The sequence below is a fragment of the Alternaria infectoria genome (genome assembly GCF_024043175.1).
Source record: "Alternaria infectoria strain BMP 0036 chromosome Unknown scaffold_7, whole genome shotgun sequence".
In the NCBI taxonomy this organism is placed as follows: Eukaryota; Fungi; Ascomycota; class Dothideomycetes; order Pleosporales; family Pleosporaceae; genus Alternaria; species Alternaria infectoria.
The window spans coordinates 586,740-612,880 of record NW_026250696.1 but is presented as its reverse complement, the minus strand read 5'-3'; the positions used below and the strand labels follow the sequence as shown (position 1 = coordinate 612,880).

At 53.8% G+C, this 26,141-nt stretch overlaps 8 protein-coding genes across 8 annotated transcripts; 2 read left to right on the top strand and 6 right to left on the bottom strand.

The window, feature by feature from the left end:
* Positions 1-281: 281 nt before the first annotated feature.
* Positions 282-900, top strand: J4E92_005079 (uncharacterized protein; the record flags this gene model as incomplete). Its single annotated transcript, XM_051496463.1, has 2 exons — positions 282-359; positions 412-900. The coding sequence occupies 2 exons, from the start codon at positions 282-284 to the stop codon at positions 898-900; spliced, it is 567 nt and encodes a 188-aa protein (XP_051353183.1).
* Positions 901-1,364: 464 nt separating this feature from the next.
* On the bottom strand, positions 1,365-5,058 carry J4E92_005078 (uncharacterized protein; the record flags this gene model as incomplete). Its single annotated transcript, XM_051496462.1, has 2 exons — positions 1,365-4,640; positions 4,696-5,058. 2 exons carry the CDS (start codon positions 5,056-5,058, stop codon positions 1,365-1,367), a joined length of 3,639 nt encoding a protein of 1,212 aa, XP_051353182.1.
* A 526-nt stretch (positions 5,059-5,584) lies between these two features.
* Positions 5,585-7,273, bottom strand: J4E92_005077 (uncharacterized protein; the record flags this gene model as incomplete). The annotated part of the gene is made up of 5 exons (XM_051496461.1): positions 5,585-6,202; positions 6,254-6,742; positions 6,793-7,029; positions 7,080-7,136; positions 7,187-7,273. 5 exons carry the CDS (start codon positions 7,271-7,273, stop codon positions 5,585-5,587), a joined length of 1,488 nt encoding a protein of 495 aa, XP_051353181.1.
* A 728-nt stretch (positions 7,274-8,001) lies between these two features.
* Positions 8,002-9,834, bottom strand: J4E92_005076 (uncharacterized protein; the record flags this gene model as incomplete). The annotated part of the gene is made up of 1 exon (XM_051496460.1): positions 8,002-9,834. The coding sequence occupies one exon, from the start codon at positions 9,832-9,834 to the stop codon at positions 8,002-8,004; it is 1,833 nt and encodes a 610-aa protein (XP_051353180.1).
* Positions 9,835-10,741: 907 nt separating this feature from the next.
* Positions 10,742-11,898, bottom strand: J4E92_005075 (uncharacterized protein; the record flags this gene model as incomplete). Its single annotated transcript, XM_051496459.1, has 2 exons — positions 10,742-11,837; positions 11,891-11,898. 2 exons carry the CDS (start codon positions 11,896-11,898, stop codon positions 10,742-10,744), a joined length of 1,104 nt encoding a protein of 367 aa, XP_051353179.1.
* A 1,094-nt stretch (positions 11,899-12,992) lies between these two features.
* Positions 12,993-13,685, bottom strand: J4E92_005074 (uncharacterized protein; the record flags this gene model as incomplete). The annotated part of the gene is made up of 1 exon (XM_051496458.1): positions 12,993-13,685. The coding sequence occupies one exon, from the start codon at positions 13,683-13,685 to the stop codon at positions 12,993-12,995; it is 693 nt and encodes a 230-aa protein (XP_051353178.1).
* Positions 13,686-19,465: 5,780 nt separating this feature from the next.
* Positions 19,466-21,773, bottom strand: J4E92_005073 (uncharacterized protein; the record flags this gene model as incomplete). The annotated part of the gene is made up of 5 exons (XM_051496457.1): positions 19,466-19,674; positions 19,728-20,069; positions 20,120-20,282; positions 20,343-21,536; positions 21,597-21,773. The coding sequence occupies 5 exons, from the start codon at positions 21,771-21,773 to the stop codon at positions 19,466-19,468; spliced, it is 2,085 nt and encodes a 694-aa protein (XP_051353177.1).
* A 1,624-nt stretch (positions 21,774-23,397) lies between these two features.
* On the top strand, positions 23,398-25,292 carry J4E92_005072 (uncharacterized protein; the record flags this gene model as incomplete). The annotated part of the gene is made up of 4 exons (XM_051496456.1): positions 23,398-23,689; positions 23,736-24,879; positions 24,935-25,169; positions 25,218-25,292. The coding sequence occupies 4 exons, from the start codon at positions 23,398-23,400 to the stop codon at positions 25,290-25,292; spliced, it is 1,746 nt and encodes a 581-aa protein (XP_051353176.1).
* Positions 25,293-26,141: the final 849 nt, after the last annotated feature.

Below are 26,141 nucleotides of genomic sequence, written 5' to 3'. Positions count from 1 at the left end.
CACACAGTAATCTACTGGGCCACTAAAAGCGAGGTGAAGCTGCTTTTCTAGCTCTCCTCACCTTTTCTCATCACTCTCACCGCGACTACGAGTAGCTACAGAAAAGTAATTTCCTTACTGCTTAAAGCTGCCATCTCGCTGCTCTAGCCCAGCATATAAGGCTCGTATCCCCTCGTCTTTCTCTGCCTTCTTCACTCCTCCACCACTCTCTCACCAGTACTCCGATTCGGACTCCGACAACTACAAACACTACAACACTATCAGCACGACCAACATTCATCATGGCCAAAGACGACCTAACCCCCCGCGAGAATGAGGTCCTCGCCCTAGCATGGCAGTGCTTTGAGCAAGAGCCCAAGGTATACCTCCCATCCCATCCACTCAGCACACTCAACTAACACTTCACTTCAGGTCGACATGAACAAGCTCGCCGCCCTAACAGGCTACACCCCCGGCAGCGCGGGCTTCACCATGGGCAAGATCAAGCGCAAGCTCAAGAACAAGACCGCCGGCATCTCCGAGGACAGTCCCGCTCCCAAGTCACGCTCCGGCCGCCCCAGAACCGCCACTGCCACCTCCACCCCCAAAAAGCGAGGCGCCACTGCCGCTGCTCCCGCCTCAGCTTCCAAGCGCCGTGCCGCCCGCCAGCCCGCTTCTTCCGCGTCCGACGGCAACAATGATGATGACGATGACGACGACTTCGGCCTCAACGGTCCCAAGGTCAAGAAGGAAGAGCCTGCCTTTGACGATGGCTTTGATCTCGTCGAGGAAGATGTCCCCAGTCGCGATGCCATGAGCTACGGTTTCCTCGATGGCATCGAGACCTTTAGTGCTGCCAAGGGAACCGGAAGGAACGCGTCTAACGGGTACCGTACGGTACAGTTGGAGGAGGATGAGTAGGTGTCTTGGGGGAGATGGGGGGCTAGTGATGGGAAGGCGATGGCGTTTGCATGCGTATTCGGTTGAGATGCGGGAAAAGTGTGGGCTTGTATGGCGTTTTCATGGGGTGGGCTGACGACTACATCGTAGTGATTGTGGTCTTTTCATCAAATTTCATATATGCCTGGTGTACTTCACGTGGCCTGCCGGGAAAATGTGACATCGTGAGACATACTGACTACCTCCAGGCTGCCACAAAAATGAGTCGTCTGTCAAGTTTTGCGGCATTGTCACCGCCAGGATACGAGATGTTCTGAACGTGTGAACAGGCTTGCGATACGCTAACTACGGGATATGATTACAGCAGAACGCTAGCCTGACCTAGATCCGATCCCTCTTTCCCATATGAATACATCCCATTCCCGATCGCCCATGTTGCGCCTTCGATACATCTATCTTACATGCTTTTCTCACATATCAGACACTCAGAGCGCGGAGATAGCTTCGAGCAGCACATCCAGCGCCCGATCACCGATTCCCTCCAAGCCCTCCCTGAGAGTCCAAGCAACGTCACTCTGTAGACCCAGCGGCACGTAAACACCTCCCTCGTCCTTGTTGACTTCCATCCTCTCTCCCAGCCTACTCGTGTGCTCCCACTCTCTAGCCGCCTTCTCTGCGTTTTCGATGACTTTGCTTGGGATACCGCACATGGCCGCGCAGTGCATACCGAAACTACCTTCGGCGACACCCTCCTCAAGCTTGTAGAGGAAGGTGATGGACTTGGAAGCATCATCCACGTGAATCCGCATACGCTTATTCACGACTTCAGGGTGGAACTCGAATTCCTTAGCTAGAGAACGGTAGTGAGTGGCGAAGAACCCGACGCAGCCCACGCGTGTGCTGATGTCGTGCAGAACGGCTTGCGCAACGGCCACACCGTCGTAAGAGGATGTACCGCGACCGAGCTCGTCGAGAATAACAAGAGATCGAGGAGTCGCTTCCGAAAGTATCTTCTGTGTTTCTGACAGCTCGACAAAGAAGGTGGATTGAGCTGCGAAGATGTTGTCATTGGCGCCGAGACGGGACATGATGCGGTCGACAGGTGTGAGTCTGGCGGATGTGCAAGGCAGATAACAACCGACCTGTGCGAGGATGACCGCTATGCAAGTCATACGAAGGATAGTCGATTTACCGGCTGCGTTGGCACCAGTCAGTAAACTGATGTTGGCAGAGTCGCCGCCTAGTCTGATGTCGTTGGGAATGAAGTCGTCGACTGTGTTGAGCATGCATGGGTGACGAAGCTCTTCTAGCTCAACGACAGTTCGGTTACCCTCCTCGAACACTGGACGACAGCTGGGCTCTCCGAGTGAAGCAGACGCCTTTGCGAGACTGATCAGGCAATCCAGTTGAGCGATGATCTTGACTGCCGCGAGCCAGACCTTGTAATCCTCATCGAAGCGTTGGCAGAAGCGAGTGGCAACTTCGCGTGTAATCTGACCATGCGTCTCCTGCGCTTCTTGTAGTGCTCGCACCAGCTTCCTCAGTTCGGGAGTGTAGTAGCGAGTAACCTTGGCAGTGGCGGACATTTGATCCCAGTTGTTGGGAACTTTGACCTTCTTGGGTACCTCTAGTTGGTAAATTTCCTTGCCAATGTCGTTGTATTGAACAGCATTAGAGCCGAGCTCTTTGCGGGCCTTCTTCAACAATACATCGAGATTTGCTTTGCAGGTGTCGATCTCCTCCTGGCTGTTATCAAAGTCTTCTTCGATGCCAGGCTCAGGAATGAGTAGTCCTTCTTTCCGTGCGATGTCTCGATCGAAAGCTGAACTCCATTTGGATAGAGACGCAGCCAGGTCAGGCATAGAGGAGATAAGTTGACCAATGATACCTTCACCCTCGCTGAACTGCTTCAACAGGCTAATGGTATACTCAATCTGCTCGAAACCCTCCAGCACCTTGAGGAAGTCTTGCGCTCTGCATCGGCCCGCATGCACACGAGAAATGAGACGCTCGAGATCTGGCAACTTGCTAAGGGACGCACTGAAATTGTCCATGATGGTAGAATCGGCATTCAGTGCATCAACAGCATCTAGGCGAGCGTTGATCTTGGCTGCATCTGCGAGAGGATGACACACCCATTGTCGCAGTAATCGCTTGCCGAATGGGGTGATGCAGCGGTTCAGCATAGCGAACAGAGTACCCTCGGTTGATCCATCGAACGTGTTGGCGAAAATCTCCAGGTTGATCAAGCTCTGGCCGTCGAGGACCAGACTTGTGGCTTTCCGGATGGGGTCGTACCACTGAAAGTTTCCGAGTGTGACCAGATCGCGCTCGATCATCAGCGTCCGCAGGTATTGAAGAAGAGCACCAAATGACGACATGATCAGCTCCTGCTCTCGGGCTTCACGGAGGACCGGTGGCCATGCCTCAATGTTGTCTTCTGTGGGTGACTCAAAGTAGTTGTTCGCTTCAATCTCTCGGATGGTGATGTCTGCTGGCCAGAACTCCTTGTTGGGCTTCAAATAGTTCCAGATAGTTGTGGGTGGCGTGTTGTTCTTGAGTATCCGCAGAGCTTTCGCAGACACACATGATTTCTCCAGGAGTAGCTCACCGGGCCTCATCTGCGCAATGAGGGTTTCGAACTTGGTCATATCGACATCGTCAGTGAACTCGCAAAGCTGGAACTGTGCAGTAGCAGTATCGACAAAGGCAATTCCAAAGGCTGGCAGGTTGTCGCGGTCGATCTCCTTAATGGCCATGCAGTATGTCGACATCTCGCTCTGAAGCATGCCGGTATCCACAAGTGTACCCGAAGTGAGTACTGTAGCCAGCTCTCTTCGGATCACTTTATTTTCCTTGCCACCCTTCTTTGGCGTCTTGCCCTTGTCGTCACGCTCACGCATCTCCTTGCCTAGAGCCGACTCCATTTGGTCAACTCTAGCAACCTTGTGGCCTGCTGCTACAAACTGGGTAGCCCACATGTCCAAGGAAGCCTCTGGTACACCGACCATCCTCATATTGACCCGATCAGTCAATTTGAGATCGAAGAGTTGGTGGCCTATAGAAGCATCCTTCTCATAGAGCTCGTAGAACTTGCCCTTCTTGAAGAAGACGACGGTGTCCCACCACTTGCTCTTAATCTCCCAATACTGCTTCTCAAAAGCAGAAAACTTATCCCAAGCACCTGGGGGGATGAAAAGTGTGCGGGGGTCGTAGTCGGGATGATCGACTGGATGCCGATCAGCGTCCATCTGGTGTGCGAGCCATGGGTATCTCGTCTCGGGTTCAGAAGCGCTCGGTCGTTCTTTGATCTTCTTGCTGGGGTCTTTTCTCGTTGCTTGTACAGCTGTGCGAGGCTTGAACACCATTGGGTTTTCCGGATCGTAAATCCATTGCTGTGCGGTGGACGTGCTATTCATTACGACGTCGCCATCGTCCTCTTCATCCTTCGCCTCGATCATAGGTGGTGACGATGCTGGGGATGCTTTAGTACGAGCCTTGGGTGCTGCTGAACGTTTGCGCTTCTTTGAGACGACTTCCTCATCGGAATCGTCTGGGACAACGAAGTCATCAACATCGTCGTCGTCTTCCTCGAGCATTGCCTTCTGTGTGGCCGCGTCTAATCCGAACTCGTCATCTGAATCGTCTTCGATGGTGACTCGCTGGCGTTTCGTAGCTCTACCTCTCGCATTGTTTGCAATTGGACCCAGCACATCTTCGTCGTCGTCATCTGACTCGGCGTAGTTGACGGGCTTTCGTGCCTGAAATAGAATGTCAGTAAATGCAGTTGGGTACGCAATGGCACGTCTCGCGTACCTTGCGTGTTGGGCTACTGGGAATGGCATCTGTATGCTTGGCCAGTATGTTCTCCTTGTTCCTCCCCACTGTCAATTCATGCTCCTGTTTGATGGGACTCGAGTAATCGGGAGCGTCGCTGCTTGGTACGGGAGTGATGGCGGCAGGCGGCTTGTCGAAGGCCTTCTTCGCCAATTTCGATGTAGGCGTCTTGTTGACTGGTGTGGCATCGGACGGCGCGGGGCTTGGTGAGTTGGTAGACTTCTTCTGGAAGAACCCTAGGATGGACTTTTGGCCCTTGGCCGATTGCGACGCGGAGGCGGGCTGCTTCTTCTGTGAAGCGCGAGGTGTCGACATCTCATTGCCTTCCACGCCACGAACCATGATTGCGGTGGTATGGGGATGCACAAAGTGAGGTATTGAGAGTCTAGTGCTCTCAACGGCTGTCGCTGCCAAATCCCGGGGAAGGAAGGGACGCGTCGGACGCGTTGCGCTAGTCCGCGTCGGCACTTAAGTGGCTTGGCAGATGATGCAACGCGCAGATGCTGTCCATCAGTAACAATAGAAGCGCTCGAAGGAGAGTGTTATACGATGCACATATTTCATGACGAATTCTTGTTCTAGCGGTTGCTTTCATTTGTTTTACTATCCTACAGCAGATGCCTAGGTTATCTGATTCTACCTTCATGCGCTCAGACCAGCAGTCCGACTTGTCAAGCGTAAACCGATGCAGCGCATCGGTCAACACTTGAACTTCGTGGTCATCTTGCATACGCACTCATTCATAGACTATCGTGCCACTTCTCATCCATCATCATCGTGAGTGCTGTACCTTGCAAGGCTGTTAGACTACCAATTGCTGCCCAAACTTCGTGCATCGATTGCCGATACCTGAGGGTCTTCGCGAATCCTATTTCGCCTTGCCCTTGGCCGCCTTGCTCTTGTCCACCTTTGTGGGTTGAATTCGCGCCATCATCTCCTCCTTGGTGATGAGATGGTCAACGCGCTCGAGCAGACCCAACAAACTCTTCATGTTTCCACTCCATTCGTTCAGCACATCGTCTGCGTCCCTGGGCTTCGAGAAAGTGACGATGCGGGCGGGTCGGTCAATCTTGGCGTAGATGGTCTTTGCAGACACCAGCTCGCTAATGTTCTTCTCCGTCTCATCCTCGGTCAGATCTAGCAGCTCTGTCAAGCGTGGGATCTGAATACGTGTGTAGTACTTGGCCACGACGCGAACGTTGTGCTCGATGACACGCTTGCGGAGATCCTGCCACCTCTGGAATGCCTTGGGGTCATCCGAGTCGTCCTTCTCCGCGTCGAATACATCAGTCTCCGTGAGGTGAGGCCCGAACTGCTTCGCAACCATCGGCCACCTCATCAACTCAGGCACAGTGAAGAGCTTAACTAATTGTGCGTCTTGTGGGATCTGAGAGTTGCGCGAGTCGCGTTGGATGCGGTGGATGAGATCGGACTGTTCGTTGTCGTACGGTGCGAGTATGATGAAGTAGATGACGCGCTGGAGGATCTGCAGTTATGTTAGTAAGAGCTGCAAATGTGACCAGGCCTCTGAACATACTGCTCGAAGCTTGTTGGGGTCCTCCTCCACAGCCTCGGTATCCAGTACTTGTCGGTAGTGCTTGCAGACGTCCAGGTACTTGTTGTCGTGCTTGGCCAGGGTAATCTGCTGCTCGTAGTACTTGAGCTTCAGGTCCGTTACATCGTCCTCAGGCTCAATGGGCGGGTCGTCGGCGCTCCGGTTCTTCTCCTTCTCTTCGCGCTCCTTCTGGTCCTTCTCCAGCTGCTCGGGGGTCTTCTTCGGTCTCCGCGCAAAGTACCGTGTGCTGATCTTCCTGCTCAGAATACCGGCCTGTGTCCAGTCGCCCTTTTGTATGCATAGCGCCACTTGTTGTAGGATGAATTCGGTCTTCTCGCGACGGGTCATGGAACCAAAGGTCTCGACTTGCAGCTCACAAAGGATATCCGTCGCTGAATCGATGTCGCCCTGCTCCTTCTTGATGTTGGACAAGATGCGGGTTACTCGGGCACGCTCGACTTCGACGAAGATCTACCATCGTGTTAGCAACAGCCTGCATGTTGTTCGTTGGGGTCGCCTACCTTGCCCTCTGTGACTGTCCGTAGCGTCTCGATGACGGACAGCTTTGTCTCTAGGTTTGGAGTCTCATCCAAGAATCCCATGACTGTCTGCACCATCTTGGTGGTGGCCTGCTTCAGCTGTCCATGCTTCTTGGAGAGGAGCAGGACCTGCTCGTTCATCAAGTTCCAGTCCTTCGCATTCTTTGCTATTGTGACGATGGCGATTATGACGCGGGAAGTGGAGGCGAGGTCTGAGGCCTGGAATTAGTCAGAATATGCTCATGCGCATGGGATACGTGGATGCGTACCTGGCGGGTCTGCTTCTCAAGCGTGAGCAGCTTGTCGATTCCAGCTTGCGGGTTGCTCTAATCAACTATGTTAGCTTCGCTTCAACTTTGATAGCCATCAGACATACAGAAGCTAGCTTCTCCGCCTCTGGGATAGCCGCATCGACCTCCTTGGTAAAGTCCTTGTCGGCCTTGAGCACTTCTCCGCTAGACATGGTGGCGGGGTCGTGGGGTTTATCTGTCGGGTGTCGGGGTATTTGCTATCTCCCAGGTGAATTAGAGACAGCGAGTACTAGTATCGGATGCGAGAGGGGAAGGTGTGGGATGGGGCGGCGACGTTGTCTGGTCGTGTTGCGGCTCGTCAGTGATGTAGAGATCCACACTCCGAGCTGGGGCGCTTTGGCCACCGCCTTGCGCTAGGTCCAAACATCCGCCGCCGACGAGCCTCATCTTTGGAGCAGGCGCGTCTCTTACATCACACCTGCATCGTCCCGTGCGCGAAGCATGCCACACTCTCTTCGATGATTATACGACGTCTGATAGCTATTTCTAGTGATGAAGACAGCTTGCTGAACTTCAACAAGCCCATTCGCAACTTACAAAGTGTAACCTTCTAGAATCTGCGTCCCAATTGGAAACTCCGTAACCCGTTTTCCAGAGAATTTTCGTTCAAGGCCATGGCTTGGAGACTGATCATGATCTGTAGCTTACCTGACTCGCCTGGAGCTAACTCTTAGACAGTTCAATAACACTGGTACTTTACTGTATACCTAGATAACTGCAACATTGTAGGTTGGGCACTTTACACACCTTAACTAAACAAGAACCGAATTTTCGATCATGAATGGCATTTCTAACGACGCTCTTCCGAATTCGTATGTATGAATAGCTTTCCAGTCGGGTTCCCAGTATCCAACGCTTGCAGCGGTCAAAGGAGCCTTTCCTACAGGCGCGATCTCTTCACGCGTTCCTCTTCATCCACCTCCTCGCATTCGATTAATTCGTCATGACTTCGGCGACGAGGAGTTGCCTGGAGATCCGGCTCGGCCAGCGATACCACATCCACATCATCCAAATCCCGCATCGCTTCTTCCACCTCATCGTCATCAAACTCATCCGAACTAGTATCAGAGACTGTATCAGAGACTGTATCGCCCTCTTCGTCCACTTCTCCCCGGCCTGGCCAACTAAACGTAAACACCGGTCGTTGGAAATTCACCTCCCCTGTTTGATCCGGCAGCCGCTTTCCACCCACGGTGCTCCTACCCACAACCATCATGAGATCTTCCTCCCCATCTCCTTCATCAGTAGTATCGCTCCACTCACTTTCCGTCCCCTCATCTTCCGTGTCTAGATCCACGTCTGTGAAACCCGCGAAACGACCTTTGTTCATGTCCTCATCCGTTTGAGGAGTTTCATCTTGAGCCGCTGTCAATATTTTCAGCTCTTCTTCTTCGGCGACTCCAAACTCGTCGTATGCGGAGTTGTTCGCAAAGCTCGTATCGACCTTCGTACTACCGTATGGACTTGCGTGTTTGCCTTTCTCGTAGGACTTAGAAGTGCGGTTATAGCACAACGACCGTCGGGTGGAGGGAGAGGGGAGGTCGTCCGGGAAGTATACGCCGATCATGGGAGTGGATGGTACAAAGGAAGAGGACCGACTTTGGGGTGGAGAGGATGGCGGTGGGGGGGAAGATGTGTAGACGGTCGAATTGGCGGAAGTCTTAGATCGGGGAGAGGCAGTCGGAGAGTCCGCTCGGACGGTTGCGCGGTCGGCAGGCGGCGAGTCTGAATGGTCTCTAAGGTAGTAGTCTGCGGTACTGTCGTCTGCCTCCTCTGTCCCATCGGAAGCCCCATTGGAGTACCGTGACGTTTCTGAATCCATCTCAGGAGCCTTGAGTGGAGAACATGGCAGCTCATCGCTGCTAATAGAGCTGCCTCGCAGTTCGTCCCCCGCGCCGCGCTTTCTCGAATGCTTCGTCGGGACGAAGACATCACTCCACCCCTCCCCAAGGAATGGACTCTGCCCCGCCAGCTCCAGCGCTTCAATACAGCTACTAGCCTCCGTCACCGCCACCGGGACCGCAAGACCATCCCGTCTAGAGTCCTCCTCCCACGCCCTCTCTCCCATCGCGAAATCCTCATACGTATCAACCAAATTCGCCCACCTCTTTTTCTCCACAATCCACAACCCCTTCGCCGCAAGATATATCGCATACTCTTCAGGGTCAATAATATGCACCCCCGCTTCGTTTCGACCTGGCCTATAAGGTCCACCGACGATGCGCCAGACATGCGCGATGCGTTCGAGAGAAGCGAGACATTGTTTCATGATGCAGACTGGACAAATTCCGATTTCGACGCATGGGTTACCGGGGTGGATGGTGTGTTTGCAGACGCGCGCGACGAGGAGGTCCGATGGTCCTCTCTCTGCCTCTTCGTCGTCGACGTCCGTGAAGATGTGGGACAGGTCTTCGTCACGACCGTGGAAATGCTCTTTAACGCGCGGTGTGTTCATAAACGCTTTGAAGACTGGCGGACTGGGTATACCGCCGATGCTTTCTTGCTGAACTGCGTATACGGTCTTTATCCATGCTTGCCAGGTCGGGTAGAGCGCCTGTTGTTCGGGGTCGTCGATGTTGGCTTGCCAGTTGACAAAATGAGGGTAAAGTCCCGGTCCAAGTATTAAAGCGCTGGCTCTGCTGTCGGTAAGCGGGCGGGTTATCGCATTGGCGGAGTGAAGGGCGCTGGCGGTGGCGATCGGGATCGGCGCCATAATGATATGATATGTTTGTTTCGGATGTACGACATGTGAAGTGGGGAAGCAAGTGCGTCGGTAAAGTTGTTCAGTTAGGCGCGATCGATGTGAGTCAGGTAATAGGGTAGTCAGTGGTTCTTTCACTGAGTCGTCCTGAAGGTACGTGCAGAATGTACCTGCGTACTCTCACCTGGCGGTAGGATGCAACCCAATATTCTTTTCGGATATCACGTTCTGTATGAAGATATATAGAGTTTGCACAAGCTCTCCATGTGCAGGACCTTGTTGTACCATGGTTCGTGATGACTTGTAGCGTTGAGCCACTCACGGTTGTCCCACATCGAACGAGGACCAAATGAAAGCAATTCGTCGAATGAGAGAAACCATGACTGCAACATGCACGACGCGTAAAATAAATGCCTGTTGAATTACGGTAGACGCGGCTGGTTCACATTTGTCATAGTCTAATGCGTTTCTAACTGCTGCGTACAAGACACTGCGACGAGGTTATGCATTTGGAGAATACACATCATCACTGACACCAAGCCCTCAAGCTAGGTGATGATTCACAATATGGAAACGAATCACAAAGTCCGAAAGATTGATTAAATTACTTGCTTTGCTGAGATTGGGAAAAGTGTGGACTTTTGAAGCTAGGGGTAGATGTCCATGTGGCGGTATCGAAGTAGAACGAAAGAAGAACACCTGTCCTCCTCGAGATGGCAAGCCAATTAATGAACCTCCTGCGATGACGAAAGAGAAGACCTGAAGAGACGTGGAGTCCGCCTGATTCTCATGCGCCACTCTGAAAAGGCATACAGACCCGACCTGTGATGTCCTGTGCGTATCCGCTATATTGCGGCACGTTGTTGTCCCTCTTACATAGCCCGCTCAGAAAGAAAGCAACAAAACGACGTCCGTACAGCTACGCATATGATCTCGAAAATACCCTCATGCGCGGCATGGCGTGGCGGCGCAGAGGGAGAGGGTACGGCATGCCGGGAATATAGCGATCGATTGTGACCCAGCGATCGGCTGGCACGTATCGATCGAGCTTCAGCCGTCTGCGTGAGCGTCCTCGTTCATCCACGACCCGGTTGATCTGCCCTTGTGCCAGCCAGATGGCTTCCTTTCGTTCCACCGTCAAGGTGATGTCGCGTGGGAGCCTTCGTAGAATCCATACGTGACGACCCTGGCCGTCCATAGCGGCGTCGATATCTCGCTGGAGGATGAAGAGTCGGTTGACGGAGTTTGGGTGGATTGTTTGGCCGGGGTAGGTGCATAGTCTGATCAGGTCGATGATGCTGTTTCGCTTCGGCGCGGCCCATGGCTGACGCGCGGGAGAGCTTGAGTACTGGTATGACGAGGATCCGGTTGAAGTGTCGTAGGCGAAGTTGCGCGGCACGTCTTGGGAACCATCGATAGACTCGCTCTTGATGAAGACGAGGGCTTCTTCACGGGCTTCTTCGCGGGCCTTCCGGGCTTTGCGCTGCCTCTTGGCTGCTCTCTTGCTTGTCATCGTAGTCCGTTGCTTGGGTATTCTTACTTCTCTGGTCTGCTGCTGCTTGTCTTCTTTTAAGAACTGTTGTTGAAGTCTGGTTTCGAGTAGATGTGGGCGAGACACTGAGGTGAGTGGTGATGCGGTGAAAAGAGCAGGTGGTGAGTTGTTGATGCTGCTTTCCGATGCTACTTCCGCAGGAAGGCGCGCTCCTGAGGCATCCATCCCAACTGGTAATGGCAGTGTGTTGGCGTTCTCCTCTGGGTAGGTGCATTCTACTGCTTCAGCAGCACCAGCATCGTTCCTCGCGCGTTGAAGTCTTTCGTATTTTAGTTGCGCTTTCGTCCGCCTCCTCCTTGGTTTCTTGTCCTTTCCTCGACCACATGGCGCCGCATTTCCGCCTGCCTTCTTCTGTGCGGTAGGTGCACTTCGGGTGACTCTTGCAGCGATTGGTACTTTCTGCGCGGTAGTTGTACTTCGGGTGACTCTTGCAGCAATTGGTACTTTCTGTGCGGCAGTTGCACTTCGAGTGATTCTTGCAGCGAGTGGGATCTTCTCCGCCTTTGGCTTCGAGACGTGGCCATTCGGAGCTGTCTGTGAGGAAGTAGGCATCGCCTTCGTTTGACTTCGCGTGGGTTGCTCTCGCCGCAGCCAGTGTAGAATGTTGCCGTCCTTCATGTCGTTTTGGTAAAGTAGGTTGTTGAAGTGGGGCGTTTGAAAAATTGCCGTAAGTCACCCAAATTTTCTTATCGACAGTAAGTTCCTGTCGACTGAAATCCTTCTATCTCATCCAGTGTTTGAGGCGACGCGCTGTCCCTGGGGATACGCGTTGAGAGGTTCACGTGGTAGACACGCTAGCGAGTCAGGACGAGAAGGAACGAGGGGCACGAGGTGGCTGGGAAATGAGCAATTGAACAGATGTTCGATATGAAATCTAAAAGCGAGAATTCTTCTTTATGAATGTATGAACGAGATCTCCTCTCGGGCTCTGCGGACGCAGGCTTATCAATACATACGCTGAGCCGCGTTGGCGCATTGAAACCCCGCGCAGCTCATCGCGAGATATCGCTGTGAGCAACCCTGGAAACTACAAGCGTCTCCTCGTCGTTTCTTTTTCTCAGCTGAGCCCAAGGTTATCTCCACGCTCCTCGATCATCAGGTCCAGCTTCGATTGCGATTGAAATTGATGGCATTAGTCGTATGTTGTGTGTTCGTTCGGACTTCTTGCAACCTTGCTCAGGTGCCGTGGGTGCTGGTGAGGAGATGCGCGATGCCGTTTTCAGTTACGGCACGTTCGGTCCCACCCCTTGCTGCATCAAATCCCTATCAGCACCTTCTCTGTCTTTCGCGTTCGAGCCCGAGGGGTCTTTTCGCGAGGGAACTCTGGTTGTGTATATTGGCGGAGAGATATTCGGTAACAGTGGCTCCCACCGGCACCTCATACAAGGGAGAGACTAAACACCTGGAGCCTACGTTAACGTCAGGCCACCTGCTTTGCATGTTTTAATCATGAAGGCTATAGGGTGTTCAGTCTTTCCCTTGTATGAGGTGCCGGTGCAACGCATGCTTCGAGTTAATAGTGGACTGCTCAGGTGGTTCCTTCCAGGCTTGATCCCGTGCTTGCAGCAATAAAAGACGTCCCACAACAGACTTGCAACCCATCCGTGTCCATGTGCCATCATATCCCATGTTCCTCATCCCTCAACTTCCAACCCGACGTCTCACGATCACTCCACGCAAGCGAAATCCTGACCTTCAAACCCTCTTTCTCTGCAAGTACCCTGTTGACCTCTCTTAACATAGCTTTTGCGAAAAGCGCCATCTCCAGAGTGTCCGCAGCGTGCAAGACCGGCAGTGTGAGAACACTCCAGCCAGCATCATTCCGTGAGGGACGAGCGTCGATACGCTGAGGAGATGAAGCATTATTCTTGATAGCCATTGCCCTCTTTCCATGTTCCTCCTTTCTCATCTTGAAATTTGCTCTGTCCATCACTTCTTGCGCTATTCTGAGTGTTCTCCTTTGTTGCGCGCTGAGATAGATGGATTTGGGTACGTTGGTCGTGATATTCAAAGATTCGCTGGTACCGGCCATGGCTTTGTCTATCGCGTTTTGTAGGCCGCGCAGCCTATCAATCTCACTGGTTTCCAGATGGCGGTTGTGAGGCTCGCAAAATGCTCGGATGTTGGTCAGGGGTAATTCGCGAGTACGTCTCGTGCCTGTTGGGATGGTGGCCATGTGCGGTGAGCCTTGGTCGTCTTCTCTCTTGATCCTCTTTCTCGCGTGCTCGTCGTTGACTGCGGCTATGTAGTTGCAAACGTTGCCCACTCCTGGGTGGGTCTTACGCTTCCTGCCTACCGAGATCGGGCTCATAGTGTTGCGTGCGGATTCCAGATGTGTGGAGTTTTGGTGTGAGAGAGATGAAATTGCACTCATCAGAGGGACCTTAGCTATTTAAGGAGGGATGCAGGCATTGTGTATGTCGTTTGTATTACGGGAGTCGTGAGTCACTCATCGTTTATGGGTCATGGCAGTACCATGGGATGGGCAGGACCAGATTTCGAGGTTTTCGAACGCACACAGACTGTGAGTCACCCATCAGAGGGAAGATGTACTAAAGGCAGTCTTTTACGCATACATACCATCACAGTCAGAAAGTGGTTGTGTTATGTGCGGGCCTGAAGCATTCGGTACCACCGAAATGCAGCTCGAAGTGTGCAAGACCCTTGAACCTAGGCCCGATACCTGAACGTACATTACTTCCACATCCAACAGACTTGTCCGCGCAGGTACAATAATGATTTACATCCAGCGCGCTGCGCAACACAAGGCACAGGGCATAGAAATCGATTTTATCTCGTCCCAGCTAAGTGGAACGCCTATTGTCTGAACGTGCCACGATTTTTGCGAGCCAAGCATCCCTGCGTTCTTTCATCTCTGGGCTTAATCCCTGATACCACTGCCTATACTCGCTGAACAGACGATCCTGTTCCATGATTCTATGCCTTATTTTCTCGAGACCAAGCATCTTTCTTGGCTGGCCGCGATTTATCCCACTCTCATGCACAAGGACTCTAGGCACGAAGATGAACTCGGTGGGGTGTTGCTGAGGCGGAGATGTTGTTGGCGTCGATCGGCTTGTATGCTGTATATTCTGAGTTGGCGGACGGGGTTGAGTTGGCGCATGTATCTGAGGCCGTTGCTCTCGAAGTCGTTGATTACGAGCTTGAGCCTTAACCTGCCGCTTCACAGGCGATATTTCCGCCTTGATCTTCACAGCCGTGACCTGATCTCCCCAGTTCTGTCTTCTCCACTGCATAACTGCCGTAAGCTTCTCCTGTGCTTCTGCAATCGCAGTCTCTTGTTCTGGTGTCAAGTTCAGCTCACTTGCGCGAAGGCTCCTCGCAATGTTGATGCAAGGCCCAAAACCAGATAGTGCAGCGTCGACTCTTTTCTGTGTCTTGAATATCGTCGCTCTTTCTTTTCGAGTATATCTTCTGTCTCGCGGGCCGCATAGTTTGAAAAGCCAGATATCAGGGGTCGGTGGACGAGTGGCAAGATTTGGTTGTTGGTTGGAATTGTTGTCGCCAGTTTGGTGGTGTTTCGTGGTGGGTATGCGGACGGACGTGTTCTCCAAGTCAATGTCGGTCCTGCATAACAAATCTGAAGACTCTTCTTTGATGAAAGGCATGAAACTTGCGTCATGCATGTCGACCCTTTGAATCCCATCTTGGCTCCCCCCGGAATGCAGTTCAACTCTGCGCTCAACATCCCTGTCTCCAACTCTGGTCCAACCCCATCCCTCACCGGCCTCTTCTTGCAACTCCCTCATCTCTTCCGTCAACTCCTCCTTTACAAACAATTTCGTCCCATCTCCTGGTCGATCGAGACGCGAAGAGTGTTCTGATTTACCTAACAATACTGGGATGAGAGTACGTAAGGCATCAAGCATTAGAGCTGTCTTATGCCCTAGTGCTGAGGGTATCGGCCGGTCCTGGATAAGGTCACCCATGGTGCGCTGCGTCCAGTGTTGATACTGGTGATGTTCAGTTGTTGAAGTTCGTAAGTTGTTTACTATACTGCATGCGCGTTGCCATCGGGATAATCGTTCAAGGCGATAAGCGCACCCAATAGACGATCCGTGCACCAGGACCCTCTCTCATCTCTTCTGAACTGCTGTTATCCGACATATTCTACAACAATTTCCGCACACGCACGAAGAACCAGCAAGAGTGGAAGACACATTTCCAAGTAATTACTATACTAACAATTATAGTAAGCCAAAGATAAAGTCGCTAAAAGTAGAACAAATCGAGCGAAGGATAGAAAGCCGAAGAAAGGTAAGATGCTCAATAGGATTACAAGAATTCGTGTCCGTTCCTTCGCCCTAAAAGGCGGGTTTGCTTGCGCCTTCAAATCGTGCCTTCCCAATCGTAGCTTCCTATACCGCACCGCCCCGTTAACGCCAAAGCATCGCTAAGCGCCAGAAGAAGAGGGAAAGAAGAAGATGTGAAGGGAGTTACCGAGGCGAGACACGATTTGGATGGCGTTGCGGCGTAACTCAAAGAAGATCGAGTGGAAGTCGAAGAGGTGAAGGTCGAAGTAAAAGGGTGGTTTCAGTGACCAGAGTCGCTCACGCGTCTCCTCCGCCCTCGACTACCGCCTTCAGGTCGCTGAGCAAGAACATCACGAAGTTGCGGATCGTCTTTATCTTTATCAGTGTGGTGTACGCGTACATGTCTACAAAATTTGTTAGCTCTGCACTGCTCAGAATTTCCACCGTGAGTGCGTACCTCTGCAGGTTATCCGGTCTTGGATACTTGTGTTCGCGATCCGGACAAAACGGGCATACGTAGCCAGGCGACTGATGCACAAGCCCGTGCCGTATCATCTCGTTCTTTCGTTTGAAGCCTTTGCCACCCTCGCCTCGAGGACAATCCTTGACAGGGCAGTAGTGCGGGCGATTTGAGGAATGAACGTTGGTGTGTGAACTGAAGAGGTCAGCATGTCAGACCCTACGATACTGGGGTTACTTAAATCTGGACTTACTTAAGAAGGTACTGTGTCTGAAAAGGAAGAGCAGTGCAACCGGGATAATCGCACTTGAAGGATCCAACGATATGCTGAGTCACATTTTGCTGTAGACCAGAGCCAAGTGGAGGTGGCAGGACCCTCGACGCAAGCGCGCCATCTAGACTCATATGTCGAGGTCTCTGCTCAATGGGCGTTTGCTGTGTACCAGGGCTGATACCCTCTGAGCTCTGGTAGCTGTCGCTCGTCGATGCAGAGTGCAATGTCGCTGTGTAAGGACTGTTGTCTGACGCGGCGTGCGAAGGTCTCCGAGCATCCGTGCCGAATGCGCCTCCTCCTGAGGTGCGGAGGAACAGATCGACACGATGTGGTAAATCGTGGGCACTCATTGGCGATGACGCACTTAGCGAAGGGAACGGCGTGGCTGGAGAATGAGAACTCATGGACAGTTGGCGAACCATGGATGTTGGTGACGCTCCTACTGAGGAGACCGATTGTCGATGGGGGAAGCTGATACTGTTTGCTCTCGTTGCTTCGTGGTCATTTGTTGCTGATCTCGCGATATCATCGATGTGACGGAACGAAGGTAGCTGCTGGCTAGGCGAAGTAGCTGCTCCATCACGCGCAGGAGATGGGGCTTGTAACGCAGGCAGAGTGTCTGCTGGAAGTCCTCCTCTTTGCGGAATTGTTAGACCGAGAGATGGTGCTGGATCATTGCCTTGGGGATGGCCATTGGGCAAGCCTCGAGGTGGCTGGCTTGGTGGGTACAACGATGCGTTCGACAAGGCGGACGATATAGACAGTGTTCGATCGATCCCATTTGAACTGGGATGCACGCCGTTTGGTGCTACATGAACTGCTGATGCTTGAGATGTGCGCCTATCTGCTGCAAATCCGAAAGGCCTAGTAGTTTCGTCTTCGATCACCGAGTCTCTGTGGGTAGCTGTCGCTTTTGAATCAGGTGCTGAGCTAAGCACTTCCTGCAGAGTAGGTGCTGAGTTGGCAGGACGAGCATTTGGTGGCACTGGCTGGCCATTGTTGAAGACGGACGGTGCCGTTGCCGTGCCGGGAGACTCGGCATCAGGCATGTCGTCATCCTCAGAGCAGTGCGAATCAGAGTCGGAGTTCAAGGCCTGCTCGCTTGCTTTTTGTGCAATATCTGGCCGGTTTGGGTCCATCTCACGAATGAGCACCCAGTCCCCTTGGGTGGGGCGAGTTCGGGGCTTATGTTTGTTAGGCCTTTTCCGATTTCGAGATTGAGGAGGACTGACACTCTGTCGGTTGGGTAGGTGACGGATGACTGGTGTCACGTGTGGCTGCGGCGTCGGAGATGGTGTTGCCTTTACAACACGAGCTTCCAAGAGTGGTGATTTGGAGAAATGGTCGTCGTCCTGGTAGTATTCCACTGGTTCCACGGATTGGATGGCGTCGAGCACCTGCATCTGGACAACAGATCCCGCGGTATAGGAAGATGGTTGTTAATTAGGTGGAATGAACTGGCGATTATCCCAACGATCGTTCAGCAAAGGCTCCCAGAGATAGGCCCAGGCGGCGGTGAAGAGAGCGGGTGGCACAGCAAGACCAGTCTTGAATCGCTGTCTGGAGGAGAGTCAGCATGACCATGGGCTGCATTCTTCTCGCAACGATGGAGGCGGAAAGTGCTGGGGCTGCGTGTGTGTGGGATGGTGACAGAAATGAGAAAAGCTGCGGTGCCGTCGGATGCGAGTTGGGCTAGAGGCGCTCGGGTCGAGCGACTGGGGCAGAGCAGGGGTAACAGTGTGGAAAAGACGGGTTGTTGGTCATCGGGGTGGGAATGCAGCGAGCAGAAGCATGAATCGCGAATTATATGTGGAGATATGATGCAAAGTAGCGACGCCAACGGTGAAGCGGCTCTGCGCGGTGGAAAACATACCCGAGGGTGCCAGTGCGACGGCTCTTTTTCAGCCTCAAGGCGGTGTCGAAGGGGCCTGCCGATCGCAAACATCAACTCGCGCAGGCGCAGATGGGACGGGCGTGCGGTCACGAATAGCATAGGGGTGGGTAGCAGTGTGCGAGCCTCGTCTGCCCTTACAGCATCGAGGAGGAGGATGGACGGCTGGCCTTGGAGGGACTGCGGCGGATGAGGAGGCTGACTTGCGGGGGCTTGTTGGCTGGACGGCCTTGATGCGGACGCTGGAACAGGCGGAAGTCGGGGTGCTAGGTCAGCGTGCGGGAGACAGCACGGGGTGGCAGGAATTGGGCAGCGAAGATGAGGGTTGTGTGTGCAAGTCAATAGATCCAGCCAAAGTCATTGTGCTGCCGTCGCGCCAGTCGCCGTCGCCCTCCCCCCAAGCTCCTGCGAGGCGCAGCCCCAGCTTACCTACAGCGCGCGAGGCTCTAATCCAATCCAGTTTTTATGAGGCTCCCACCGAAGTTTGCCATCCCCGCACCGAGGGCCGCTAGCTGCTCTGGGACCCCACAGGCCTCCAGGGCTCCAGAGCTACTCCACGGGGACCGAGCCCAGCCCCGCCTCTTTGCACGCCCAAGAACGAGAAGCCTCCATCGGCCCTATTGCGAACCTGCAGCTGCCCTAACACGAACTCAATAGCCTCCCGACGTCTCTGCTAATTCTTCCGCTGCGTGGCATTTGTCAGTTGGATACTCGCGGCACGACGTGCGTGCGGCGTGGTGCGTTGCCCTGCTGCGGCTTCACCTTCGCTTGCCCGGCCGCACTTGGATGGACCTCGACGCTTAGATTAACTGCCATGGGTAATCCTCCTGTTCTATCGACTACATGTGCATGCGTGGCTAACGACAGCATGCACTGCATCCCTCTTCCCCTCTCCACCCGCTGTCAAATGCCACCGACCGCCTATCGTACAGTCTTATGCTGCATGCGCTCTTGTCTACTACTGTGCCGCTGAGAAATGCTCCAACAGAAATGTGACAGACACGCCCACCCCCACAGTCACTGGCAACTGGCGAGTAAAAACATGCTCCTCGGTAGATCAACGCCCAAAAACAAATCGTGGCTGATAAAGCTGTTGTTGGCGCCAGAAACGGTATCCCACCCATAAATCGTCCAATCCCGTTTTATCCTCGCCCGCAATAACGCACATCGGCTAAGCACGTGCATGCCGCCATCACGCTTCCGGCTTCTTGCCAAATCCAGGGATTCCACTAAACCTGGTGCCAGCGGGGAGCTTGGGTCGACCAAAGTTCTCGTCGAGATCGAGAATCACCTTGAGCGCGTTGCGGCTGCGCAGGTACGGCAGCGGTGCCGTCGCCTCTTCAAGGCCGACGGATGGCTCCAAGCTTGCCGAATCGTGGCTAGAGCCCGGCATCGGGAGAGCTGCGGACATGTCAGTGGCCCATTGGCGCATCACATTGCGGTGCAAGACTTACCTCGCTGTAGAACCTCATAGCCAGCCAGTGTGAAACCGAATTGTGGTGACGAGCGCATGATACGGGCGGGACCACCCTTGAAGAAGGCCTTGAAGCCTTCCTCCTTCCAGATGGTCGACGCTGCGTGGCGCAGGCCAGTGTATGCAACTTCGCCCTTGCGCGCCTCTACTTGTAACCTAGTCTTGATCACGTCGCACGGTGTGGTCAGGTACGCTGCAGGCATACCCGCGATGGCACCAGCGCTCAGCATTTGCAGGACACCGAGCGACTTTTGCGGGCTCTCGCCGAAGACGTCTCTCTTCAGATGGCTGTAGGTGGGGAAGTAGATGGCAGAAAAGGGGACTGTGCAGGCGGTCAGCGATATCCGGAGGGTGTGAGAGAGCAGAACATACCGTCACGCAGGAGACATGCGCTAGCTCCCTTGTAGAGACCGACGAGACCCAAGTTGCGGACGATCCACATGGCAGACCGCCTGGGAACACCCTCGACGTTCTTGGACAGTTCACCCTGAATTTGTAACCGAATCTTGACAATCTCGAGAGGGTTTGTGAAAACCTATAATAGTGTGTTAGTACTTGCTGCCAATAGAGGAAGTGCAAGTAGGTAGTAACTCACAACTTGGCAAGCACCCGCAGTTCCACCCGCCAACATCTCGTGGGGGAACTTGATTTGGCCTGTTGACTTGTCGGTCATCTTGCCACGAACAAGATCGTTGACCGTGAGCTTGATAGCCTTCTCGGGCGCAACACCAACAAGCTGGGGCAGGACTCCAGAGTAGAGACCCTTGAATCCCTCGTTCTTGATGACCTTCTTTGCGCAGTCGAGCGAGTTTTTGTACAGGACGTGCCCGACGCCTGAGCTCCTCTGGTTCTGCATTCTTGTCTTGACCAGATCGATGGGGTAGACCATGAAGGCACCGAACGCACCAGCCAACGAACCGAGGGCGAAGTGGTGGACCGACTCTAGGATGTCGTGCCATAACGATTTTGTGGTCGCAAAGACCTTTTGCCCAGACTCGGAGATACCCTGAGCGGCCAACGATCCTGCCCTGTGCCAGGACGGGTCGAGCACGCGGGCAAAGTCTCGCAGACCAAGTCGTCCAGACGCCTCGTCGAGACCGGCGAAGTGGAAGAGAATGTCTGCCTCCATGGGTGTGTAGAGGTTGAAGCGACTTATCCGGGCGGCCTCGTTGAGGAAATCTGTGCGGGTGATCTTGCCGTCGGAGCTCTTCTGTGTGGCATTGCGGATGATAAGCTCTATCATGTCCATCTGCTGGATGACGTTCTGGAAGGCGCGCACGTTGGCGTAGGAGATCTTGCTGCCAACCGAGATATTGCAGAGGGTGGGCAGGTTCTCGAGGAGGTAGTCGGAAAGCTTGTGGCTCGCAGTCTCGCGTATTATGCGCTGGAAATGCTCCGGCTCGATGAAGCCGTCCTTGTTCTTGTCAAAAAAGGTGAAGCCCTGACGTACCCGCTCGCCCTGCAGCCCTCGCAGCAGCTGGGCGAACTGGGGGTAGGTCATCGTGTGCCTGTGCTTCTTGGAACCAATGTACAGCGAGGCCCAGCCGCCCTCCCAGTCGAAGGGCAGGCTGTCCTCGGTCTTGTGCGCCTTCCATGTCTCGTAGAAGTCATCAAAGTTGATGTAGCCGGTGCGCTGCTTGTCGAAGAAGCGGAAGACGACCTCGTACTCGGCGTCGGGTTTGGCGAGCAGGTTCTGGAAGACGGACCAGTCGTGCATGCTGACCTTGCCCTTCTGGTCGCGATCGGCGACCTGGAAGAGGATGCCATACTGGAACCGCTTGATCTTGTGCTGGAGGCGGGCACGTCATTAGCTTGCTTGACTCGACACATTGCAGACAGCCCTGCTTACGAAGTCCTCGCCCTCGGGCGCGACAGCTGTGATGAACTGGTCCTGGTCGAGGTAGTAGTCGCCTGACTCGTCCTTCTGGGCGTGCTTCATAAAGGCGGCGCGCGTGAGCTGCGACAGCTGGGGCTCGTCGGTGGTGCCCAGCAGCACCTCGCGTACTTCTTCCGTGACGGTCGCCATAGTGAGAGGATGACAGCAGCCCGGGAAGCAAACGGTGGTTGCAATTGACCGGGTTGGGGCCAGGTGTTAGTAAGGAAGGGTGTAGCGACGCGGATGGGGTGAGTCGGCCTCTACGCCGTCGACGACAGCTCGCGGCTGGCAGCGAGCTCGGAGGTAAGCTAATTTTTAATTGCGAGCCATTGGCGGGGGTCGGAGAAAGCGTGGGGAAGGCACGGCTGCGAACAAACACCCCGAGCGCAGCTACTCACGGTCTAAGGGAATCTTGAGTTTAATGAATTGACTCCTGATTCTGAAAACCTGCTTGCTTCCATTCACCCTGTGGCTTACTCTGCGCAGAGGCTCTTACCGCTGTTTCCGTGTTGTCTGCTTCCCGAGCTCGCCTCATCACTGCAGCCCCTGTCAGATTCTATATAGAGAACCTGGAACACTCTAGAAATGAGCCTCAGTCGCGTACCGTTGCGCACCGATCCATGAACCGCTCTCCGGGAATAGTTAATCAACGCGGCGCATGGACATCGTCGGAATCGCTGCAGCTGCCGGTCCCCATGAGGCTCTGTGTCGCTGGCTATGGCCCTTTACCCCGGATCGGTGCGCTGTCAAGCTTTAGCGTTACCATCGCCCAGGCACACGCGACCTTAAGACCAGTTCTTATGGTACCTGAAGCACCGGCGCAGGGCGGCTGTCATCTATCTGCAGATCAGGCGCAAGTGTTACCATGGCTATCCAGACGCTTTCTCCTGCTGTGCGACATCGCTTTCGCACCGTCTGCGTGCCTGCCTCCATTCGGCTCTCGGATCACTAGTCTGATGCGCGGACACCCGGGAATCATAGCCCAGAAGAGTCAAAAGATGAGTGAAAGACGACTGCTGTATCGCGCATGTCTTCAGAACAGGTGAGCATGTCGCAGAGATGTTCCAAACCGCCCGAGCCATCGCAGTGGAATTCTCCGCAAAGACAGCTATGCAGCTGCGTCAGCTGTGACGACAGCGCAAGGGCCATTCCACTGACTCCACCTTCCCTCCAAGCTCGCAACCGCAACCAGCAACCACCAGTATATATCGCAATGTCGCTTCTTACCAGCGATTCGATGCCACTGCTCTCTGTATTCTGGACCATGGCTCTGGTAGCGCCTTCCGCCGTGCTCTGGCACGGCCGCTCCCAACACGCTGATTGATCCCACAGCTGCCATCTCAAGACAAGGCCCCGTAGCCATCTCGGAGCACGCGCGGTCTTGATAGCCAACTGCTTCAATGCGTGTCTGAGTTATACAAGCCTATTGGCCGAAAACTCTTGCTGCTTGCGGCCGCTCCAAGGCGGAGACAAGACAGCGGAATCTCTGGGCACGTCTCATGCACTTGGCGGAGCCTCACCATCAGCAAGAACATGGTGGTAACACCGCGCCCCAGTGGCTGAAATTCATATATGTGCGATGCCAGCCGTCGCCAGACACTCGGCGCCCACCTTTCCATATCTTGTCTTCTGGGCAACGCTGGTCACCCCAAGCTCGGCATCAAGCCGACGCCCTGCACTGCCATGTGCTACATGTACTCTGATCATATAAGACTAGCCATGGTCCCAGGAACCAGGGTTCTGTCAAACACAGCTCTGCAACTGCATATTCAAGATGGCGTCTCCAGTCACAGCCAAGTATGATTGGATTCTTGCAATCACTACTATTGCCTTTGTGTTCTCCGCCTTCGGAAACGGCGCCAACGATGTCGCCAACGCGTATGCCACTTCGGTCGCCGCCCGTACCCTGACTATGGTCCAGGTTGGACCTCTTGCTGTGGTCACAGAGTTCATTGGCGCTGTTGCACTTGGAGCACGTGTGACCTCAACCATCAAGAACGGCATTATCTCGATCGACCGCTTCGAGGGCAACCCGGGTGCGCTCATGTTGGCCATGGGATGTGCTGGTGAGTTTCCTGATTCAAGTGAAGAGGCTGAGCTAAAATGCAACAGAGGTTGGTAGTGCTTTCTGGTTGATGCTAGCCACGCATTGGGGAATGCCAGTCTCAACTACGCAGACTGTGGTAGGCGCTCTTATTGGAGTCGGGTTTGCTAGTCAGGCCCCCGTCAAATGGGCGTGGGAGTCTGGCTCGGTGTCACAGGTTGCTGCTTCTTGGGGCATCGCACCTCTGATTGCTGGTGCCTTTTCCGCGATCATCTTCGGCACCGTCAAGTACTCGGTTCTCGAACGCAAAGACCCTTTCAAGCACGCCATGCGCCTCATCCCCTTCTACTTCGCCATGACAGGAGCTATCTTGGCTCTGTTTATTGTCGTGGAAGCGCCTACTGCCCCCTCCCTCGAAGAATTTGGAGCTGGCAAAGCTGCTGGTATCATCTTGGGAGTGTTCTTTGGATGCTTGGCAATCTGCTACATCTTCTTTATCCCGTTCTTCAAGCGCAAGCTCATCATGAAGGACCCCCGCGTCAGGATCTGGCATGTCATCTTGGGCCCTCTACTCCTCAAAGAGAGTACTACTCTATTCTGGCCAGGCAAAGGCAACGAATACGTCACCGATTACTACGAGGATGCCTACGGCGAAGTCCATGCTGGCACCAACGCAAAGCATGCTGTTTCGGGTCCCGCCAGCGACGATGAGATCAAGAAAGTGGATGCAGGATCGCCCTCCGGTTCGACCAAGGACGGTGGCGTCCTTCCCAGCGACCCCGAAAAGACACGCGTAGAAGAAAGCACCACTGCACCCACCCGCAAACTGAAGACGCCGGAGCCCTACGAGCGCTGGATCGTTCCTGTCCAGCATCTCTCATGGGTTAACCCTCAGAAGTGGTGGGCATACGCCAAGTTCGGTTTCCTCAGGGGTGTCACCTGCGACGTTATCACACACGACAACGATCTTCTGCGCGCCATCCACTCCAAGGCTATCCGTTACGACGTTCGTGTCGAGCATCTGTGGACGTACTGCCAGGTTGTATCAGCTATGATGATGTCCATCGCTCACGGCTCCAACGATGTAGCCAATGCTGTCGGACCCTGGGCCGCTGTCTATCAGACATACCTTGCTGGAGAGGTAGCTACTCGCTCGCCTACTCCCGTTTGGTTCTTGGTCGTAGCCGGTCTCCTACTCGGTCTTGGTTTCTGGTAAGTAAAGACCTTGTACAAACAACATGTGAAACATATACTAACAGAACAATAGGTTCTACGGATATCACATCGTTCGTGCCCTTGGTAATAAGATTACTCAGATGTCACCTACCCGCGGTTTCTCTGTCGAACTCGGCGCTGCTGTTACCGTCTTGCTGGCTTCTCGACTTGGTCTCCCAGTATCGACCACTCAGTGTCTGACTGGTTCAGCGGTTGGTGTGGCTTTGATGAACTACGATCTTGGTGCCGTCAACTGGCGCCAACTCGCTTTCATCTTCATGGGTTGGGTAAGTTGTATCCCGAATGCTTTGGTTCTTGATCTCTAACGGTCTCAGGTCATGACCCTACCCGCCGCCGGTCTCGTCTCCGGTCTTCTGTGCGTCATGGCGCTCAACGCCCCTAGCTTCTAATCGACTCCATGATGGGGTGACTTCTTCTGTTTTGTCTCTTTTGAGAGCACAGTCTTGTGTATTAAATTGCAAAGGTGCAGGCGAATTTACGCCGACGTACAGAATCCGCTAGTTCAATCATTAATTTTTGTTTCCCGCAAGTATGTTCTTATATACCATGTCACTTGTTCCATTGGGATGTCCCGGAGATTCGTGCTGCGTGGCTGCCCAAGATGTTAGGAAACGCATGACATGCCAACAAGACGACATCTCTCACCCCAACAACACTCACCCATCCCGTCCTCTCTAGACTCAATCACACAAACCCTGGAATCCACCTCCACCTCACCCTCCTCACATAAGCCAAATATTCCCCTCTAACCTCCTCCTCCGTCTTCTCCCCACCAACAGTCCCCTCATACCCCAAAAACTGCTCTTCCTCCAACACCGCTCCAATTCTATACAACCACAAAAGCACCAGAACCGCTCCCACCAGCCCCACACTCCTGACCGGCATGGATATCCACGCGCCACTAACATCATGTCCATGCAACAAGTAGTCCGGCAACCACGCACCCAAAACATACACCACAGCACCCGCCCACCCCAACGCATAAGCCACATACGTCGGATGCCGGATGTAGTTATACGGACCCGTGTCAACTACGTGTTGTGGTGTCACGCGACCGTAGATTACGGCGAATGTACCAGGCCGCGTTGTTAGCGCCATCCATGTGAATAACAGTATGCTGCTGAGGAGGAAGGTGGATGCCATTGTTGTCCCCAAGATTGTTGTGGTAGTTGGGGTAGAGATTGGGGATGATGCGGCAAAAAGGAGCGGTACTGCTGATAGTGTTCCCGCTACATATG